Here is a 21,824-nt window from a genome sequence, read left to right as displayed (position 1 = left end):
TTCCCAGGCCCTGCTGTTCTGTGGCCCCGGGTGGGGCTGTGACATGCAGGCGATGACAGCTGTTCCCTCCCCACAGTGGCTTTCGGAGAGAACATGGAGTCTCAAGTAGGCAGGGACCTCAGGGTCCCTGTGTCTGGTTCAGAAGGAAAGGAGTCCTGGTCACACAGGAGCCAGGGCAGATCCAGGAGGGGACTGATGTCCCAATAATAAGGCCACTGGCTGCCCACACATCTGAACGTCCATCCGGCCAAGCAGGGCCCACGGACATCCCTCTGTGGAGGGGAAGAGCACTTACCGGCCCGGCTGTGTGTCTGCCAGCAGGTCTTGGCCTCTCTGAACCAGTTTCCTCTTCTGCGAACTGGGCATATCACTGACCTCGCTGAACTCTCAAGGGAATCGAATGGGGTTATATCTAGGAAAAGAGGGGGCGCCTGGATGGCTCAGTCGGTTAAGCGTCCGACTTCAGCTCAGGTCATGATCTCACAGTGCGTGAGTTCAAGCCCCGTATCGGGCTCTGTGCTGACAGCTCGGAGCCCGGATCCTGCTTCAGATTCTGTGTCTCCCTTTCTCTCTCTGCTCCTCCCCTGCTCAAGCTCTGCCTTTCTCTCTCAAAAATAAACAAACAAACTAGCAAATAAACAAATAAGCATTAAAAAAAATAATATCTAGGAAAAGAGGACCCCTTTTTCACCACCGCCCCAAATGATGCCAGGGAAGGTTCCTACAACTCCCAAACACTGTCTTCTGTGCCCCAAACCCCAGGGTCAGAGGAGGGATCAGCTGTTTGGTGGCATCCACTTTGTGCCAGATGCTGAACATGTATGCTCCTAGTCTTCAAAACAACACTAGAAAGTAGTGTCCCCCCCTTTTTGTGTAGATGAGGAAACTGGGACTCAGAGAGCAGAGTCCTTTCCTGCTGTCTGGGCGGTGTGGATTAGGAGGGACCCCCGGGTGGGGGAGAAACAAGCCAGTGGAGGGCCAAGACAGACCCAGGTCTCCCCTCGGAGCTCACCACCAGGGGGACATAAGACATAGGCTCAAATCCCAAACACCGATCTCAGTTCTGTGCGGTGCTGCTAAGGGGAGGCCGGGTGAGGGTGTGGAAGGCAGGGGTCTGGGAGGGGCGGGGCTGACCTACTCTGGGGTCACAGAGGTGCAAAGAAGGTCTGAAGGAGAAGGAGCCAAGGGGATGATCAGAGCAGTGGGATTTCATGGCAGGAGGCAAGGCCCGGGTCACACCCCAAGGCCAGAGCACAGATGTGGGGATGGGAGAAAGTTCAGCTATGGGGGAGGGAGGGTGTGAGGGGGCAGGACCCAGTTTGTGGAGATGAGAAGGGATTTTGAACTCCATTTAGACATCACTGGGGAGCCACTGAGGGTTTTAAGCAAGAGTGAGTGATTGGTTTAGATCCAGGGTAGAAAGATGGCTGGTGACCCTGCGCAGAACAGTGGCCCTGGGGCAGGGAGAAGGCAGCTAATTGGGCATCCCAAGCGGAGGGTCCACAGGACTGGAAGGATTGGGGAGAAGGCAGAGAGGAGCGAGCCTAAGGTGACTGCTGGTGGAGATGGCCTTGGGGTGAGCAGGGGGGCCCTTTACAGAAGGGGGAACAGGGGGAGTAGGAATGGGCCATGATCTCCGGGAGCAGGGACATTTCTGGGGAGGTGTCTGGTTGCCTAAGGTGAGGATGGGCTTGTGGGCTCAGGCTGGAGGAGCCCCAACATGGGAGGGGGGGCGGGGGGAGGACAGAGGGTCCCCGAGGAAGAAGAGCCAGGAGGGGCAGGCAGGAAGAGCACGTGTAACCGCCAGGGCAGGTGGAGCAGCAAGGGCAAGAACGGGACACTGAGCTTTAGCCTGTTGTTGGTGTCCCCAGGAAGAGCAGCGAGGCGGGCGGGGGAATGGCGGGGACGGTGTAGGGTGGGGTGGGGACCTGAGCCGCAGGAGGGGTTGCCGGAGGGCCGGGGCGGCGGCGAGGAGCAGTCGGTGTGCGGGAATGGACTTGAGTGCAGGGTCCACGGGGGTCTCGAGCAAAGGGGGTGGCCGGAGGAGGCAGGAAGGAGGCCACTGCCTCAGTGGAGCGCAAACAACAGCCCGGCGCAGGGAATTCTCTTCGGAGCTCTGGCCGCAGGAGCCTTCAGTCTCACGCGGCGGCGGGAAGGCGACCCCGGCTGGCTCTCCGACCCCATTTGACCCCAGCTTGGCCCTACCCGCTCCGCAGGAGGCCGGCATCCGCGTTTCCCCGAGGAGGCTTTGGTCGCTCCCAGGGATGCCTGTCCACGAACGCTGGGAGAGAAACTCCCAGGACACTGATGCCACCCCCAGTCTCCTCAGTCGGGCCAGAGGGCCGGGGCGTGGGTTCGAGGCCTAGCTGTGCTGAGTGGCGCCCTGCGAGGGGGCGGGGATGGCCCAGGCCGGCGACTTCCTCGAGCTCCCCCTCCCCGCCCCGGGCGCACAGCCGGGTCTCATTACCGCCCCTCCCCCTCCCCCTCCCCCGCGCCCCGCGGGCCGGGGGGTCTCGGCGGCCGGGGGATGGGAGGGTTATAATCAATCCCAGGCCGGAAATTCCTCCCGAGGGGCCCGGCCGGGCAGCGGGGGGCCGGGGGGGGCCCGGCTCGGAGCCTGGCCGGCCGCCCGCGCCTCCCCCCCCCTTCTCCTCCGAGCCCGCCCCCCGCATCATGGAAACTGGGCCGCCAGCCGACCCCCTCGCTCCGCTCCGCATTCCAGCCTCGGGGGGCGGGCTGGGCGAGAGCTGCGCGGCCCCGTCGGGCCAGCGGCTGGGGGCGCTCCCAGTGCCTCCGGAGCGGGGACCAGCGCCGCCTCCCCACTCCAAATGGGGCGCGTCCTCTCAGTGTTAGGGAGGCCGGCGGGACCCGTGACACTCCGTTAGACTCCCTCAGCTCTGGGAGAGGGCTCAGCCCCACCGCCCCCACCCCTGCCCTGGGCTGCTATTCACTGAGCGCTCGCGGGGTTACCCGGGGCTGCGCCCCGTGTCGAGTGCCCACCCCCGACGCTGGATTTTCGCCTCTCCGCATCTTGCGAGGCGGACACCTTGAAGCCCATTTTTCAGGTGAAGGCAGTGAGGTTCACGGACGGGAAGGGCTGGGGGCGCGGGCGGGGCAGGAACCGGACCGCCTCCTCCGGGGAGCTCCCCGGACGGCGCGGGGCAGCAGCGGGCTCTCACACGCCTCCGGGGGTCCTCTCCCCGGCGCTTAGAATGAAGGGCTGAGAGGCGCGGGATGGGGGCGTGCGGGCTTCGAGTCCTCAGTCTGCGCACTCGCTACGGAGCCCGGCAAGGTTCTCCAGGTTTCCCCACGTGGGATGAGGGGGCCTTCCCAGGCCTCTGCGAACGACAGAAGCCGGGGACTCGGACCCCCGGGTCCTCCGAGCCACCAGGCCAGCACACAGCGCTTACCTGCGACCCTCAGACCTGAGCGGCTGCCTTCTTCCCGCGGTGGGGCCTGGCGGGGTGCTAGCCAGCCAGTCCCCCGGGCTCCGGGGGGGCGGGGCCTGGGCGGCGCTGGGCGGAGCCCGAGTAGGGGGCGGGGCCGGGGGGGCCAAGATTCAGTGGAGACCGCGGCAGTGCCGCGCGACCCGCGGCTCGCTGACTCGGACCGGGACCCTCCTGGGCGCGGCGGCACCAGGTGAGCAGAACTAGGGTCCGGGGTTCGCCTCCCACTTTCCTCAACTTTTTGTTTCCCCTCCCTCCGTAAAGGCCCTGGGCGGCGGGAGTCCGGTCCTCCCTTTACCCCGGGCAGAGTGTGGACGCTGGCTGAGTGCAAGGGACCCGGCCCGGAGCAACTTCCCGCGGCCTGAGACCTTCCGACTGTGGCTCCAAGTTTCTGTCCCCCTGGGGTCCCCAGCGTGGACTCACGCTCTCCAGAGTCTCGGGGTCTCAAGGCATGTGGCCATCTCTCCGCACGCCTTCGCCCTCCTCCACGCAGAGACGCGCGGGGTCTCCGGGCGACCTTTTCGGGGTTGGGCCCGGGGCACCAGCTCTGGCCTGGGGTGGGGTGGTCACTTCTGAGGTTTCGGGCTGGGGAAAAGGCTCCACGCTCAGAGACGACGGGGAACGGCCCTTGCCTCCTCCCACGACGCTCCCGTGGCTGTGCACAGCATTGGCCGGGGTCGGGAGGCCCGGCGTCGGGTCCCGGTAGAGCCCCCTCCTCGTGTGACCCCGGCAGTCTCCTCCGCCTCTCTGGGCCGCAGTTTCCATTTGTGAAAATTAGGCTTTGGACGCGGCAGACTGCGGCTCAGTGCTAGGCCCCGGGCCTTAGGCACTCCTGTTGGAGGCAGGGATGGGGTGTCGTGTCTTGAGCTTCGGGGGTGCGGATGGGGAGTGAGTGGGGTAGCAAGGCCTCCTTCCTGGGGCTTCGGCTACAGGTTCCAGCACTGAAGCTGTTTAGAAACCATACTGGGGGAGTGAAGACGCACCACCGGACAGCGAGGTCCTAACTCTCCCCCTGCGGGCCAGGGCTCCTGGGCGGGGGCGCGGTTTCCTCCCACACCCTCCCTCCCATGGGGGCCACACCACACACAACCCAGCTACTCCTTACCCGGCCCCGGCTCCAGTCCTCAGGCCACAGGCCGATAAGGGCTTAAGCCGGGCGGCCCAGGCTGGGGCGGCCTGAGGTGCTGGGGCGGTGCTGCTCCGTCCGGGACGCGGGCCACAGAGGCCTCGGGTGGAGGAGGCCGGAAAGGAGGACAGGCGGCGGGAAAGGGGGATGATTCATCCCGAGGAGCTCGAATTGGAAACGCTGCAACCTGGGAACAGCCTTGCCCAGGCCGACGGGAGAGCCGGAGGGGAGCTCTACCGGCAGGGCCCCGCGCCCAGCACCTGCAGCCCCGTGCGCCCTGCCGTGGCCACTGCCCGGCCGCTGGGGGAGGAGAGGCCTCGTCTACGCGGAGTTTAAAGCAATCCCGGGCAAAGTCTGCCGCTGGTCTTGATCGGAACGGTCTTCCTGGAGTCTAGCTCAAGTCTCTCCTGCTGCAGCTTCAGTGCAGACTGAGGAGGTCTGAAAGGAGGGGGCGGGCAGGAAGAGGCTGGAGTCAGTGACACCCCCTCCTTCCTACGCTGCGGTATGTAAAGCGCAGTAGGGGGGAGGTGGGGCCCGCGAGCGACCCCAGCGGACCCGGGCGGTCTGAGCGCCCCCTCCCTCCTTTACGGTGCACCCACGTGCGGGGGTGAGGTCGATCCCGGGCGGGACTTACCCTGGAGACGCCACTGCCGGGGGGGCCGCACACCTCCTGAGGCCCGGGGCCGGCGGGCTGGCGAAGAGGGCTCTGGAGGCCGGAGCCCCGCAGCCGAGGATGCGCCAGGTAGCAGCCCGCGCCCCCCCTCCCTCCGCTCCGCCCGCGGGCCCGGCCAACTCCGGCTTCTGCCGCGCGTCCCTGGCTCCGAGCTCCGCTGCGGAAAACCCGAGCGGGGGCGGCTCCCCGCCTCGCGGCCCGGGAAAATCCGGGGGTGGCCGCCAGGGATCTCCAAGCGGCCTGGGCGAGGCAGCCTGAGCTTGCCTCCCGGATTTGGGCCCCCCACCTGGCGCTCCGACCCTAGGCCCGTCGGTTCAGTCCCTGCCTCCCATCTCTCTGCAGAGCGCCTAGACGACGGCGAGATGACGGCTGGGAGCCCTGGAGACTGCGGGGAGGTGCGCAGGAGCCCCGAGGGCCGCGTCTCTCGCCTGGGCCGCCGCCTGGGCCGCCGCCGGCGCCCGCGCTCCCCGCCTGAACCTCTGCGGGTGCGGGCACGGCTGCGGCTGCGCTCGCCGTCGGGGGCGTTCGCGGCGCTGGGGGCGCTCGTGGTACTGGTGGGCATGGGCATCGCCGTGGCCGGCTACTGGCCGCACCGCGCCGGCGCCCCAGGGCCGCGCGCTGCCAATGCCAGCGCGCCCCTCCTGAGCGAGCTGCGACGCGAGGGTCGCGGCGCCGGCCGGGCCCACGGCCCGCACGAGCGGCTGCGGCTCCTCGGGCCGGTGGTCATGGGCGTCGGCCTGTTCGTGTTCATCTGCGCCAACACGCTACTCTACGAGAACCGCGACTTGGAGACGCGACGGCTTCGCCAGGGGGTGCTGCGGGCCCAGGCGCTCCGCCCTCCTGACGGCGCCGGCTGGGACTGCGCCCTCCTCCCCAGCCCCGGACCCAGGACTCCCCGAGCCATAGGCCGCGCAGAGCCAGAAAGTTGGGACCTGTCCCCGCGTCGGGGCACCTCACCCGTCCCGTCAGTGCGGAGTCTGCGTTCAGAGCCTGCTAATCCTCGCTTGGGGTTACCTGCCCTGCTCAACAGTTACCCTCTGAAGGGCCCAGGGCTGCCCCCACCCTGGGGTCCACGGACCCAGACTGGCCATGTGATTATCACCGTGCAGCCCTCTGGTTCCTGCATCGAACATTCCAAGTCTCTGGATCTGGGCCTTGGGGAGCTCCTACTTGGGGCCCCGGCAGCTCGAGACTGCGCTCACCGGAGCTGGCCACGGCTGGACCGCCTCAGTCTGGGGGGTTATGCCAAGTTGGGAGGAGGAGGGGACTTGGGAGCCCGGGTTTGAGGAGCAGGGGACAGCCTTCTAGGCGGCTGCAGCATGGACATTGGTAACAGGACCAGAAGTCCCAATATCTAGTAGAAGCATCAGTCACATCCCAGACTGGAGGTGGATGCTCTGGCCCCATCAGCTGCTAAGGCATCCTGACTTGCATGTCGGCAGACAAATGCCAACTGCACAGGGTTCAATAAGCTGGAGACAATGAGCTTTAATGTGGAGTCTGCAGACCAGCATGACTCGGCCTTGGGATCTCTTTTAAGCCTCCAAAAGTGGCCTTACTTAGCCTCGGACAGGTACCTGAGGGGGCTGGAGGTCCAGGTCAGGGTGACTGGGAGAAACCTGGTGTCTTGGCAAACCCCAAGTGGTGAGCAAGGACCCTTAAGACTCAGAAGGTAGGTTGGGATGCTACAGGCTGGGATGGGCTCCCTCCAAGGTGGTGCCAGTTGCAGGGTCGGGGAAGACGGGCAATGGGGTAGAGCAGAGACCCTCCACTGCCATCTGGGATGGGGCCTGAGGCTTTATCTCCCACCACCTCAGCCCCTGTCTCCCCTCAGCCATGCGGGGTACACCCCACTAGGGCTACACTACTGCCAAAGTCTTCCTACCGAGGGTCTGGCCCCTCCCTAAACAGGTCTGAGAAGCCCCCTTCTCTCCTCTATCATGGCCTGTGCTGCAAAATCTCCCTCCAGCAGGCAAAAAGCATTTGTCAGATCTCCTTTTATACAACGTTGAAGCCACATTTTGGCCAATGTTGGGTAGCTTACTTTAGAAAATGGCTTGAATTTGGGTCTCCCTTACCCATGTTTAATTTTTCCCAGATTGCTGGTAGGAAAAGAGAACTTTAAAAGTTGATCAATTCTCACAGATTCAGTCTTTTTTTTTTTTGTAAGTTTATTGAAAAATGCAATACAAGAAGCAAGACCAAACACAAATCTAAGCACTACACCACTTCTCTTACTACAAAAGGCCAAAACAGCAGACCTAATTATTGCCTTTTTACTCTAGCGATTTTGCCAATTTGATTCTGCTGCCATAGTTCCTATTTGTCAAGAAATGTAAACAACTACTTGATATGATTCATAATTTTAAAAAAATTTACAAAGCTCCTTCATTTTTGTCACCAAAATAATACATTTGAGAGAGATCTGTAAAAACAGCCAGCCGAGGGCTGAGATCCTGGGCGGGTATTTCCACGAGCAGTGGGCATTCTGTGGTGTTGGTCAGGCCATAGCTCTGGCTCCACTTCCCAGGGCAGATGGTTGTCCCCTCCCCCCCTCCACCGCCCTGCAGAACATGCGATGGGGAGGCCTGGGCCGGAGGGCAAAGAGGCCCTGGAAGGTCCCTGTGGCCAGGTTCTTCGGGCCCTCGGCTTGGAAATTTAGGTCCTGCTTGGTGGGTGGGTGGGTGGTGGGTGGGTGACAGAGACCTCATGTGGCTTGGAGGAAGTCTTTACTTCTCAAGTGAAATAAAAATAAAACTGCAGCGAGAATTGTTACTGTGGTGTGTCTGAGTCACTTTAGGGAAATTGCTGCCAAGTCTCTGACCCTGGAAATGAAACTCTCCCCTCCCCTCTTCACCATTTCCACCTGGACAGAATCTGTTTTTCTTCACACACACACACACACACACACACACACACACACACACACACACACACACAACTGCAGGAAGAAATAAAATCCAAACAACTGTCGAACCCTCAGATCTGTTACCGGAGAGGCAGGATAGGGAGAGCGGCTTGGAAGGACACCTTCTGCCTAGCTTGTCCAAATCGTGGCTTCTCAGTGCTGGAAGGGCATTTGAGATCTTCTGGTCCAATTTATAGTTAAGGAAGCGGGAGGAGCAGCACTGTGAGCGGGTGACAGAGCAGAGGGGAAGCGTGGGCCCCTGTCATAGGTCCTGTGCGGTGAAAGCTGCCGCATCAGTGCAGGCAGTGGAGAACCTGGCATGCCAGGCCGCTGATGCTCACCCTGTGCCCTCTTCCTTACCCCGACCCTCTTCATTCCACAGCTGGCAGCCTGGGAAGCTGGCAGCTCTTTCAACAGGACAGCTGGCCGCGGGCAAGGGAGTTCACGTTACACGCCTTCTGATGTGAGCTGGATTCCTAACCTCACCACCACTCCTGGCGACGCAGCCTGGGCATGGGTACCACCAAGAGAGCCCCATCGTTTCAGACCCTGTGCCCACGGGCTGGAAGTCTGCTCCTGAGACAGGGCAGTCCTGTCTCCGCAGGCCTGTCATATACCCTACCTGAGCTCTTCATCCCTCTCCAGAGAGAGCTGCTTCCCGGCTAGTAATATTCTCACATAAGTACTAAAGGAAAATGCACACGTCTGCAATCAGTTCAAACCAACTGCATTTGTCTAAAACCAGACTCGGCCAGAAGAGGCCTTGGACACAGGTGGCTGCCTCCCACAGTGGGGAGCAGGGGTTTTCGACGTCTCTCACTGCTCCGGAGCCCCCCGAGACTGCTGACTGTGATCCGCTGTCTATCTCATGAGGTTCACTTCTGTCCCAGAATAAGATTCCAAGAACTTCCGGGCAGATGTGTTTGTGGGAGCAAGCTGGAAGATTCGAGAAGTGCTATTGAATAAAAATGCCCCCAGACCTACCAGGAATGGTGGAACTGGGCACATCAGTCAGTCCCATTTTCAAAACCAAACGAACAGCAACAACAACAAAAAAGTAAAAGTAAAATAAACCCACAACCCACCACAAAAATCAAGCCTATAAAACCTGACAGACCTCAGATGGCGAGTGGGAACGAGCAGGGCTGGTGTTTGTTCCCCTTGTCGTGCAGGGTTTTGTGGGAAGGATGGCCCCTAAAAGTCAATTCCCTTGCTCCAGAAGGGTGTCTGCAGGCAGGTACCAGTCAGGAGAAGAAAGGACAAGGAACAAGACCTCCTCTCTGAGTCACATTCCCTGTCATCCCAGGATTAAAGAAAGAGGCCCAGGGTTGGTCACCTGGAAATACTTCTTAGCAAGATCTGACTGAGGTAAACCCCACCATTCCCCTGTGTGAAGTGCACATTCCCAGAACTAGAAAACCTTTTTTAAAACCTCATTAACTTTCTCCTTGCCTAAATCACCACTAAAAATGTGCCATTGGAGCTTCTGGCCAAAAGTGCCTATTTTTCTGTGAGTTTTGGTCTCCTGAGATGGGAAGTGGGGGGAGCACTTAGCAGAGCCACTGCTTCTGATGAGGTAAAAGGGGAGGGAGGGCAGGAAGGTGAAGGCCACGGATATGTTCAAACATTCACAGTATCAGATAGATATGAAACAACTTCTTATGTCTTTGATCTAAAGAAGCTCCAAAAAGAAAGAATAGGAGGAAAGAAGGAAAAACAACACTACATTCTTAGCAGAGATCTCTGCCTCACTGAAACCACCCTCAACAAAGGGACAGGGACGTTTTCCTGGGGCCTGTGGATCAGGACAGCTGCCCTGCCTCACATGGTAAAGTCACATCATTGGCTCTGAGAAAGGGCTGGTGAATGAAGTTTCTGCTGACATCCAAAGGGTATAAAACTAGGGGACGAGCAGGAAAGCCCCATTAAGCTGGCTTTGGCCCCCAACACAGCTGACAGAATCTTTGGAGGATTTCCCCAAGAATTCTGTGGGCCTGTCAGAATCTGGGTTGGAAATAAATGGAGAGAGGCTAGGTTAAAGGGGTTACAAACCACCCCATAAAAAAACCAAAAAGCTCTTTAAAAACAGTCCATAGAGTGAAAAGTTGAACAATTTCTGGTATCACAATGTAGAAAAAGTATTAAAAGAACCAGTGATGTCTAGAAGACTCTCTTGGTATAAATTCCAAATAGAAAGTGAGATTTTCTGGTGGTTTAGAGTAATTTTCAAAGTCTGATGTCTGACTATTGCAGGAAAGCTTCTTTATCACTTTGCTGGTTTTCTCTTGGATGGGAGACAGGCGGGGAGTTGGGGTAGGATAGTTCCTAGAGGAGAGAAAGCACTTTTTAAATCCAGCAAAGGAAAACAGCCACCCAGCCCCACTGCCGGTTCTGTGGCCCCAAGTCACAAGCAGGGCCTGAGCAGTTTTACAGAGCCCAGTCCTACCTGTGATCGATGGCTTCTTCGAGTTGTTTGTAAACTACTTTTAGGCATAAATTTATCTGGATCCCTGGGCTCTCTGAAAGCTGCTATGCTGCTTTCAATTTTCTAGTCTGGCCTGGCCCCCTAGTCCCCTAGCCCCCAAGCCCACGTTTCCGGACAGGCAGGTCCTGCTTTTCTTGGTTTTGTTCTCCTCTGGCTCTCTGAGGTTTAGACTCAGAGATCCCTGTGACGGCAGAGAGCAGATCGCAGACAGAAGAGAGAGGGAAGGCTAAGTGAAGAAGCAGGAGGACACGGGAAGATTCAGGAAGTGAGTGGGGGTTTCCATCCAGGCCTAGGGTGTGTCCTCCAGCCTATCACTGCTGGCCTGATAAAGGCAGGAGGACCCAAGGAGGCTAGCTGCTCTCATTGGAGCCAAATCCTTAGTAACTTCTCTGTCTCCCTCATCAGCCTCTCCTTTGCCTTTGCTTTATTAAGTCCCAGTGTGGACACCTCTGGGGGATGTTCCTGCTCAGTGTTCTCTGAGGGGGGGACAGTGGACCCCCTCCACCCCACCAAGAACAGCCCATACCTGAGCTCATTCCTCAGAGATTTCGGTCTCCTGGTGGACGACCACCTTGGTCACTGACATGTCTGGGTGCTGCTCCTTTGCCTCCTTGATGGCCTGTACGAGGACCTGAGAAAGAGAGAAACAATGTTCGTCAGGCAGAAAGCAGGCTGGCTGGTGAAGGAAGGCAGGGGTCTCAGGCCATGGTTTCTCTGGCAAATTCAATCTTTCCGTCTGTAGTACTGGGGCAGCATTTAGGCTAAGCCAAGCTGATAATAGCCTTACCTCCCCTATCCTGCATAGGGAGGCTCCTGGACTGAAAACACAGAGACAGGGAAGGCTAGAGCTGTCGTCAAGGAATCATAAAGTGACTTTAGGGGTGACAGCTGTACCTGCTGGGTGGGTCTGGGAGGATTCACTCAAGAAGTGAGTGGAAAATCTGTATTCACTATAGGGTAGCCAGGAAGTTCAGAACAGAAGAGGAAAATATAGAAGCATGCTACAAAAAGGAAGAGGTATCTTCGGCTAACGGAGAGGAAAGAAAGGAAGGAAGAGTGGGAGGGCCTATTAGATGCCATGCATTGGCCTAAGCACATTATTATTATTTACTTAATCTTCAGGATGGCTCAATGAAATTAGGGTAGCATCACTGTTTCCACTTCATTTTAAAATTTTTACTTTTTAATGTTTATTTTGAGAGAGAGGGAGGGAGGGAGAGAGAGACAAAGCATGAATTGGGGGAGGGGCAGAGAGAGAGGGAGACACAGAATCCGAAGCAGGCTCCAGACTCTGAGCTGTCAGCACAGAGTCCGACGGGCTTGAGCCCACGAACCGTGAGATCGTGACCTGAGCTGAAGTTGAACACTTAACTGAGCCACCTAGGCACCCCATGTTTCCACTTTGTTTTGAAGTAAGCTCTGTGCCCAACGTGGGGCTCAAACTCACAACCCCAAGATCAAGAGTTGCCTGCTCTTCCAGCTGAGTCAGCCAGGCGCCCCTCATTGTTTCTATTTTACAGACAAAGAAACCGAGGTTCAGTGGTTAAATAAAGTGGTTAATGTTTCCCAGCTAGTAAGTAATGCAGCAGGGATTTTAACTTAAATCTATAAGGCTTTCTTCTTCACTACACTGTATTTAGTTTCAGGGAGACCCTGTGTTAGCATCTGAAGGAATTCTGATCATTTTAGAAAAACTAAATGAAAACAGAGGGAAAGTCAGGGAAATGATACCACTACTCTTCCTGGGTAGCAAGTCTCTGAGCCTCAAGCTCACAGCACCCAAGGTGCTTTGGGGAACGGTGATCTGGGGATTCTCAAGAGACAGGCCCTCCCTATTAAAAAGGACACTAGGGGAGCCTGGATGGCTCAGTCGGTTAAGCATCTGAATCTTGGTTTCAGCTCAGGTCATGATCTCACGGTTCGTGAGTTTGAGCGCTACAATCAGACTCTGCTGACAGCATGGAGCCTGCTTGGGATTCTCTCTCTCCTTCTGCCCCTACCCTGCTTTCTCTCTCTCTTTCTCTCAAAATAAATAAATAAATCAACTTAAAAAAATTTTTTTAAAAAGGGGTGCCTGGGTGGCTCAGTTGGTTAAGCGTCCAACTTTGGCTCAGGTCATGATCTCACGGTTGGTGGGTTTGAGGCCTATGCTGGGCTCTGTGCTGACAGCTCAGAGTCTGGAGCCTGCTTCAGATTCTCTGTCTCCTCTTGCCCCTCTCCTGCTCGCACTCTATCATTCTCTCTCAAAAATAAATAAACGTTAAAAAAATTTTTTAATAAATAATAAAAAAAAGAAAAGGATTCTAGCTAGATCTGAACACTTGACTATTGAACCTGGCTCTTAAGAACTATCTCTAGGAGGGAGGGATGAGGGAAGAGGGGAAGTTCCTCTTTTGGTCTTCTGACTCCATGAAACTGGCACCTCTATAGGCCCCTGCTCATTTTCCCTGATCTTTTTTTTCCCAACCCACCTGCTCATGTGTCAAGGCCCAGCCCAAACCATCTCTTCGGTTACTCTGGCTGACACCTCTCTCTCCAGGAAAGCCTGCATCACACTACTTCTTGCTTTAATTGCCTCCCCACCCATCCAGAATACACCATATCTCATCCCTTCCGTGCATCCCTCATACCTAGCAGAACTGAGGGACAAAGGAGCATCTCTCTGAGCTCTCAAATATGTTTCTAACAATCCTGAAAGAAATCTAGGATCACCTTTCTTTTACAGATGGCAAAATTACAGCTCAGAGAAGTAAAATAACTTGCTCAAGGACACACAACTAGTAAGTTGCAGAATCAAGAGTCAACTCAGTGCTGTCTCACTCCAAACCCAAAACACCTTCCTGTCCTCCTGCTCTTGCTGTCTAGCACAGACTGAGCACATAGCAGGGGCTCAAATCAACCGGACCAAGTAAGTGGATGCAGGCAGGTAACAGCGGGATCACCAAGCAGAGGCGAACAGGCTGCAGGGCCTCCCACTTGGACTCGGCAGCCATTCTTAGCTGGGAGTCTCAGCCCTGCTACCAAGGGAGCTGCCCGTGGTGCAGCTCAGGTTTTCTTTTTCTTTTTCTTTCTTTTTTTTTTTAAGGCACTCAAGATATCAGCATAAAGGCCACAGAATGATTGCTCCAGCACTGCTGTCAATGATTCCAGAAGCATTTGCATGCAGTCCCCTCCACCCCCTCTTCTCTGCAGCTTTACTGTTCTCACCTCACTCAGCAGAGAGCTAGGAGCATCAATCCTGACCTTATTATTTGTTAATTGCCTGCAGCATAATTAGCATCTAATTAATATAGAAACATAGATTTTTAGCACTCAGAAGAGCCCAGAAATAATCTAGATCAACCTATTCTCTTTTAGGAGACAAAAAAGAATCAGAGGTAGTATGGTTTGCCCAAGGTCAAACAGTAAGTCAGTGACAGATCTAGGACAGAATCGAAGTCAAGGCTCCTGATTCTCAGTCTACCTCCTCCTGCTTCCCCTCATCTCCTCTGCCACTAAGCCCTCTGAGGGCAAGGATCACACTTTCCTTTTGTCTTACTATCTTGTTCTGTCTCCAGTACACGTTTAGGGACACGCTGTCCCCTGAACAGCAACAGCTCTGTTCACCCGGAGCCCACCATGTACCTCATGGTGGACATCCCCCATCTCACCTGATTCTCACAACCACTTCGAGAGGAAGATGCCATAATGCCCATCCTAAAGATGAGGAAATGGAGGCCTAGGAAACTAAGAGCTACAATATGGAGAGATCCAGGATTTGAACACAAGATTTTTGAGTCCAAAAAGCTTTCTATTCCTTCTATTCCACTTCATGCTCCCCCCACCTGCAGCCCCCATCCCACAGGCCTCCGTGGTCTGATTCCCTTTGCCTTTCCCATTTAAGCACTCGAATGGCCCAGGGGGTTCCTCAGGATGAAGCTGGCAGAGGCGTCTTTTGAAAGCCAACTCCTATATCCATCAATCTTCCCTCCCAGAGACCTCTTCCATGCCCATAATCTCTTCCGTGTTCCCACCTGATCATGGTCAATATCGGCATCTCCTGTGATCACAATTCTCTTCTCAATCCGTGTCTCTGAAATCCCACCTTTTACAGTCTGAAACCAAAGGGAGGTGGTCATATGAGAAAGAAAGGAAAGAAGAAAAGGGGAAAAAAAACCGGCAATAGTAAAAGATTAATCTGAAAGCTCTACTTCAAATTTTAATCTGCTGCTGGGTACTGTCTAGAATAGCTTTCTTACCCACTTGCCCAAACCCTTGGCTGCACCTACTAAAATGAGCACATCTCTATTCCCTTGGATTGCTAAGATCTTTAATAAGCAAAACAGAAAATCACAATTTGCTATTTACTTTTCCCTTTTTCTTCCTTCTAAATACCATAGATATTCAGTGAGTAAATAAAAACAGATAGGTTTTTCTTTTTGCTCTTTTCTGTATATTTTGATTATTTTCAAGGCGAAAAATCAGAAGACTGTGAACAAAAATGTCATGGAGCTTGAAATTAGGCTCTTTATTCTCAAGAATTTTCGTATTATTAATATCAAAAGATCCTCAAATAACCCCCTCAGAGTGGGCAGGTTTCCTTAAATAACAGATGAGGAAAACTAAGGTCTAGACACAGTAAGTAACTAACTTCTAGTCATCTGTGTATTGATACTAGAGCTTGGTCAGAAATCTAGATTTCTTACTTACAAGAAAATACATTTTCCTCTAGTGCTACAGCGAACACGGACTGTCTGATTTTCAGGGAGTAGTTCTGATTTTAGATAATTTGTGCTGTTTTTCCCCATAAACAATGTTCTAATAATTCCAATATTTCAGTGGGCAAACTATAGTTCCCATGGCCTTGACGCTGGACATGATATAAAAACTCTCTGTTGGGCCCTGAGTTCTGATTTTTTACTTGGAAAACATAGCTGCATAATAATACCAATGACGCCTGTCCTTAAACTGACTTTTTCAACTTACGCCCAGACAGGGTAGTGATCAGAGAGACGCACGTGTAAAGACAACAAGCACGTATGACTTCACGAGACTACTCACTAGACTAGGACACCCTCAGGGTCTCCCTAGGTTTACCACTGGGGAAAGCAGCAGGGCCTTTCCATCTGTGACAGTTGGAACAATTTGGCTCAGTAGGGATGGAGCTGGAAACCCTTGCTTACAGACCAGCGTCCTTCCTACAGAGGCACCACGCTTGGCATGCCACTGACTTCCAGAAGGAAGTTCTAACTGGTCTGTTACCTTGGTAATCTGAGTTGTGGTTGTACTGCTTGTGGTCTCAGATGTGATGGTCTGAGCTGTTAGCAAGACTCCTGGGTCCAAGTCTCCGTTGCTATCATCAGTCTGCAGGGAAAAAACCACAGCTCATCAACATGCCTCTCAGGAAGCCTTGTGGGCAAATGTGGCAGGAAGCAGTTTTGCTCTTTGGCTGTACATTCTAAAGCAAAAACCTAATTCCCTTACAGCGATCTCTTAATAAAGAAAACAATCCCCTGGCAACAAGGCTCCTTCTAAAAACATTGGATGGTCAGTTTCCTTAGCACTGGGTCAGTGACAGGAGTGGATCAGAGAGAAGGCAGGAAAACAGCCAATAAGAGTGACAATGACCACACATGTGTATACGGCATTTTAGAGTTCACAAATGGCTTTCAAAACATTGTCTTTTAGGGGAGCCTGGGTGGCTCAGTCGGTTTTGCGTCCAACTTCAGCTCAGGTCATGATCTCATGATTTGTTGAGTTCAAGCCCCCTATCAGGCTCGCTGCTGTCAGCACAGAGCCTGCTTTGGATTCTCTGTCCTCCTCTCTGCCTCTCCCCTACTCACTCACACTCTCTCTCAAAAATAAATAAACCTTAAAAAACCTTTGTCTTTTTTGATGCCCACACAAGCCCTGTGAAATCAACAGAAAGGGCAGAGACTGATTAGCATTCCCAGGTAAGAAAATGCAGGCCCAGAGAAGGCGAATGATTTGCTCAAGCACTCAAAACTTGTATGTGGCAGCTGTCCTCTCTACAAACCTGAAGCTCTTTACACACCATCTAAGGCAGGAGAAGTGTAAACTCTTGGGTGCTAAGGCATGGGTAGGTTCTGAATCATAGGGCAGAACTTTCCAGAAAGGACTGGGAAAGGTCCTTGCCAGGGCTTAAGGAGCCAAGGAATCTCAGGCTATCTTCTTTGAAAACTGAGATGGGAGGGGCGCCTGGGTGGCTCAGTCAGTTAAACGTCTGACTTCGGCTCAGGTCATGATCTCACGGTCCGTGGGTTCGGGCCCCGCGTCGGGCTCTGTGCTGACAGCTCAGAGCCTAGAGCCTGTTTCAGATTCTGTGTCTCCCTCTTTCTCTGACCCTCCCCTGTTCATGCTCTCTCTCTGTCTCAAAAATAAATAAATGTTAAAAAAATTTTTTTTAAAAAAAGAAAACTGAGATGGGAGACTGGAGCAAATAAGGTAGGAAATATCCCTTTAAGACACCACGGGAAGAAACCTACAAAATACCTCAATGACCCTTCTGACAACAAAACTAGTATTGAAATGGACCATCCTTATTAGGAAGGGTTTAAAAGTATTTAGAATGCCAGGCTATGAAACTAATCTACACAGAGAACAAGGGCTGCAGCTACTTCTTGTTTCTCTAGAGCTCACCACATTATGACCAAAACCAATGTATTATGATCAGGTTGGGAAATGACACTAGCAAAAAGGAAGAGAGGTGGTTATCAGTGGCCGTGGGCTGGTAGCAGGACTCAGAACTGCTGACAGCCCTGTGACTGGGATGGAAACAGAGGAGACTAGAAGGGTGGAGGCTGCTCAGAGCCAACACGCTGTCCAGAAAACAATGACCAGTAGGTTCTGGTATCGTACACGGGCTCAGAGGAGATTTAGAGAATTGCAATCATTCTCAGAAAGAACCTGCGGTAAAAAAAAAAAAAAAGTGTTATGTTACTATGTTTTTCTGCCTCTTTATTTATGTAAGTCATTTGTATTATAAGCAGAGGCCTCCAGCCTTTTTATGAACAGGACCACATTTCATTGAGGCAAAACTTTGAGATATGGGGGGTGGGGAGACAGGAGGAGCAGATGAGAATTAGGAAGAAGAGTTTCTGGCTGGGGTTGCCTTGGAGGTAAGAATCTAGACAAAACAAAGAGAGGGGACATGCCTGTGACACCTACATCTCACATAATCATAAATCATGCACATACATGCCAGCACCATGCTAGGTATATTGCTGGCTCGTTCGCTAACACTTTCTTCAGCCCAGACCCACTTATCTACCTTAGATTCGAACTAAACTATTATTTATTGTACTTCTACTATGTGCCAAGCACACAATGCAACTGTTAACTTAGTTAGTTGGGCCAGAGAAGTTCAATAATTTGTCAAGGTTCTATAGGCAATAAACGTTTGCACTAGAAGTTAGGGCCAGAAAACTTTTGGTCTGAAGACTGAGGTTTGGGTCCCAGCTCAGACCTAACTAGCTATGGGATCTTGGGCAAGTCCTTCTCTCTTCTCTGAGCTTTAGTTTTCTCGTCTATAACAGGCAATACTGTAAGATGGGCTCTGCCCCCACCATGGCATTATTGTGCAGATCTAAAGAGATCGTAGAAGTACTTTATACATGATTATAAGAATATAAATTTGGGTGTGCTTGTTGATGCCTCAGTCTTAAGGTTAAGCCTCTGACCCTTGATTTCGGCTCAGGTCATGATCTCACGGTCTGGGAGATCAAGCCCCACATCAGATTCCTCACTGAGAGCAGAGAGCCTTCTTTGGGATTCTCTCTCCCTCTCTCTCTCTCTCTCTCTCTCTGCCCTTCCTCCCTCACTCCCTCCCTCCCTCTCTCTCTCCAAATAAATACATTTTTAAAAAAAGAATATAAATTTGTGAGTCAGGAGGGCTAAACCTTTTTGAGAGCTCCACCTCTACTAAATCTGTGACTCTATCGTATTTTTCTACTTCCCACCGACTGCCTCCCTGCTTTCTGTCTCTGAAGAAGTGGAAGATGGAGGAGACTTTGTTATGATTTCTGACTTATACTCTTCCCACAAGTGATCTCTTTCCTTTGACCCGTTAACCAATGTTTCCTTAAAATGGTATGGTGGCTTTGACAGCCGTTTATAAAGTTAAACATCCATTTATCCTATGACCTAGCAATTCCACTCTTAGGTGTTTACCCAAGGTAAGTGAAGAAATATGTCTACACAAAGACCTGCACATGAGTGTTTGCAGTATCTTTATTCACATTTGCTCCAAACTGGCGTCAACTCAAATGTCCATCAACAAAGGAAAGGATAAACAAATTGTAGTACACTCAAACAATGGGATACTATTCAACAATAAAAAATAGCAAACTACAGACTCATATAACTTTGATGAACCAAACAAACAAACAAAACCCATGTTCGGACACAAAAGTGTACTACTGTATACTTCCATTTATATGGAATCCAAGAACAGGTAAAATTAAGCTAAGGTGATAGAAATCAAAGCAGTAGCTGCCTAGAGGGGTAGGAAGCAACTAGAAGAGTTGAAGAGGGTTTCAAGAGTAATGGAAATCTTCTGTATCCTAAATGTGTCTGGTCACACAGGAATATACATCTGTGGAAATCAATCAAATTGAACACTTAAAATCTGTGCATTTCCCTGTACCTAAGTTTTTTGTTTTTTTTTTTAATGTTTATCTATTTATTTTGAGAGAGAGACAGTGAGACAGTGTGTGCAGGAGCGGGGAAGGGGCAGAGACAGCCTGACACGGGGCTCAAACCCACAAACTGTGAGATCATGACCTGAGCCAAAGTCAGATACTTAACCAACTGAGCCAACCAGGCACCCCAGTGACAACTTAACTTGAAATGCACATTAACTTGTTCCTTGCAACAACCCTATGAGGTGGAACTATTATTAGCTCCATTTTACAAATGAGGAAACTGAGGCACAGAGTGATTAACTTGATTGCACACTAGTAAGTGATGGAGCAGGTTTAAACCCAGGAAATTTGATTCTAAAGTCAGTACTTTCCCCACTCTACTCTGCTGTCTAGCATGAGTAATGAGAAGTGATTTGTATTTTGGCTGACTGTCTTAAGCCTAATTAAAATGAAATAAAGGTACGGGTGCCTGGGTGGCTCAGTCGGTTAAGCGTCCGACTTTAGCTCAGGTCACGATCTCGCGGTCTGTGAGTTCGAGCCCTGCGTCAGGCTCTGGGCTGATGGCTCAGAGCCTGGAGCCTGCTTCCGATTCTGTGTTTCCCTCTCTCTCTGACCCTCCCCCGTTCATGCTCTGTCTCTTTCTGTCTCAAAAATAAATAAAAACGTTAAAAAATAAATAAATAAAATGAAATAAAGGTAGATATATAACAATATAATATAGTAATAGCTACCATTTTTTAATACCTACTATACGCCAGGCAAATATTATCGTTACCTTAATAACCTTATAAATATATTTTTCAGACGAGAAAGCTAAGACTCAAAAAGTTTAAGTGACTTACCAAAGGTCACAAAACCAGCAAGTGCTGGAATTAAGATCCAAGTCTAACTCCAAAGCCCACACACTTTCTCTAGCACATGATGCTGCCTCTGTATTTCTCCTACATGTGAATATATTTTAAAATGACTGCTTCCTGGGGCACCTGGGTAGCTCCGTTGGTTAAGTGTCCCAACTCTTGATTTCAGCTCAGGTCATGATCCCGGGGTCATGGGATTGAGCCCTGCATCAAGCTTTACCCTGACAGCTTGAGATTCTCTTTCCCACTCTCCTGGTCCCTCTCCCACTTGCATGCACACACATACACTCTCTCAAAAACAAAAACAAAAGCAAAAAACAAAAACCTAAAATGATTGCTTCCTTTTCCTTTTTTTACAGGGGCTACACTCAAACCACGTGGGCTTCTGTGTGCAGGTTGGCCCTAATAACTTTCATGCATAAGCTATAAAATTCACTTCAAAATGGAACAGGATGAAATGTCAGTCTCCTCCCACTCCTGACCACAGTCCTGTAGTCCCAGATCCTTCATCGAGGCCACGACTGCTTTTTGGGTTTTTTTTTTTTTTTTGAGTACTCATTCAGAGATAATATATTCATATATGAGCCTCCTCTTTCCCTCCTATAAACAGCATATTATTTATACCACATTCCACTATGCTTTTTAATCTATTAACTTATCACACAGATTATTTCCATCAGAAGCTTTTTTTAATAGCTGTGCCGAATTATATTAATTGGATATATCATAATTTATTTAACCTGTTCCCTACTGGTGGCTAGTTAGGTTGTTCCCATGGCAATGACAATTTAAAGAGTTTCCTACCATATGAAAGTAATTCTTACATCCTCTGGTTAATAACATGCACAATCTTAAAGTAATTTCCTATTCCTTCCCTTTTTCCACCCCCTGCACTGCCAAGTCCTATTCATTCATTTCTGTCTCTCTTGACACAGTTCTTTCTTCTCATTTCCTCCAGCTACACTTCAGTTCTTTATAAGCATCTCCCCAGACTAGCTCTAGTCATATTCCTGTCTCCAGGCATCCCCCGACTTTAAAATATTCAGCACACAGCTTTAGGAATCATCTTCCAAAAATCATGCTTCAATGATGTTGCTTTACCACCACTGCTCAAACACTTTAAGCAGCCTTTCATTATTTATCAAACTCGAATTCCACACTCTAGACCACAAGAGAGAAGAGGGAAGCATACAAACATTAACTGAACATCCACGAATGTGCCAAACACTGTGCAGACACCATTTCACTTAATCCTCCCTCAAATCTTGCAATGGAATGTGATATTAGCCCCATTTTACAGCCAAGAAAACAGAGGGTTAGAGAGATTAGCGACTTGTTTAAAGTTATCCAGCTAGTATGTGGTTGAGCTAGGATACAATTTCTGTTTGTCTAACTGCAAAGCACATGCTTTTAATCGGCAAGTGACACTGTTTGCTAAAAGGGATATCTTCATCCAGTTCATAGTGTGAGAATTAACCATAAGGATTTAGGTGAAATCACTCAGCCAGAGCTTCGCACAGCTGCCTCGTTCCTGTCATGCAGGCTTCAACCAAAATGTGGCCTCCTCAGACAGGATTTTCCTGACTATGCCAGCCCCACAGGAACAACCTTTCATACAATCTCATATTGTCTAATTCTTTTTTTTTTTTTAAGTTTATTTATTTTATTTTCAGAAAGAGAGTGTGTG

General features: G+C 51.8%; 2 protein-coding genes across 20 annotated transcripts in view; one reads left to right on the top strand and one right to left on the bottom strand.

The window, feature by feature from the left end:
- The first annotated feature begins 3,551 nt into the window (after nt 1–3,551).
- On the top strand, nt 3,552–9,226 carry TMEM200B (transmembrane protein 200B). 3 transcript variants are annotated; one of them, XM_027059882.2, is made up of 2 exons: nt 3,552–3,639; nt 5,588–9,226. In XM_027059882.2, exon 2 carries the CDS (start codon nt 5,608–5,610, stop codon nt 6,529–6,531), a length of 924 nt encoding a protein of 307 aa, XP_026915683.1. In that variant the 5' UTR covers nt 3,552–3,639; nt 5,588–5,607; the 3' UTR covers nt 6,532–9,226. The 3 variants fall into 3 exon arrangements, with proteins under 3 accessions (XP_026915683.1, XP_026915684.1, XP_053066174.1); XM_027059883.2 differs by lacking the exon at nt 3,552–3,639 and adding an exon at nt 4,171–5,074; XM_053210199.1 differs by lacking the exon at nt 3,552–3,639 and adding an exon at nt 4,171–5,314.
- The window catches only part of EPB41 (erythrocyte membrane protein band 4.1), a 199,626-nt gene continuing 185,955 nt past the window's right edge, over nt 8,154–21,824 (bottom strand). For all 17 annotated transcript variants that reach the window (XM_053210140.1, XM_053210142.1, XM_053210155.1 and 14 more), the window contains 4 exons: nt 15,880–15,981; nt 14,652–14,732; nt 11,165–11,269; nt 8,154–10,478 (listed from right to left, as the gene is read on the bottom strand). In XM_053210140.1, coding sequence (XP_053066115.1) covers nt 11,171–11,269; nt 14,652–14,732; nt 15,880–15,981 — 282 coding nt within the window. In that variant the 3' untranslated portion in view covers nt 8,154–10,478; nt 11,165–11,170. The remainder of the gene's footprint in view (nt 10,479–11,164; nt 11,270–14,651; nt 14,733–15,879; nt 15,982–21,824) is intronic.

This window comes from Acinonyx jubatus, chromosome C1 (genome assembly GCF_027475565.1).
Source record: "Acinonyx jubatus isolate Ajub_Pintada_27869175 chromosome C1, VMU_Ajub_asm_v1.0, whole genome shotgun sequence".
Lineage (NCBI taxonomy): Eukaryota > Metazoa > Chordata > Mammalia > Carnivora > Felidae > Acinonyx > Acinonyx jubatus.
The sequence above is the reverse complement of the archived record's forward strand: the minus strand, read 5'-3'. Positions and strand labels throughout refer to the sequence as shown.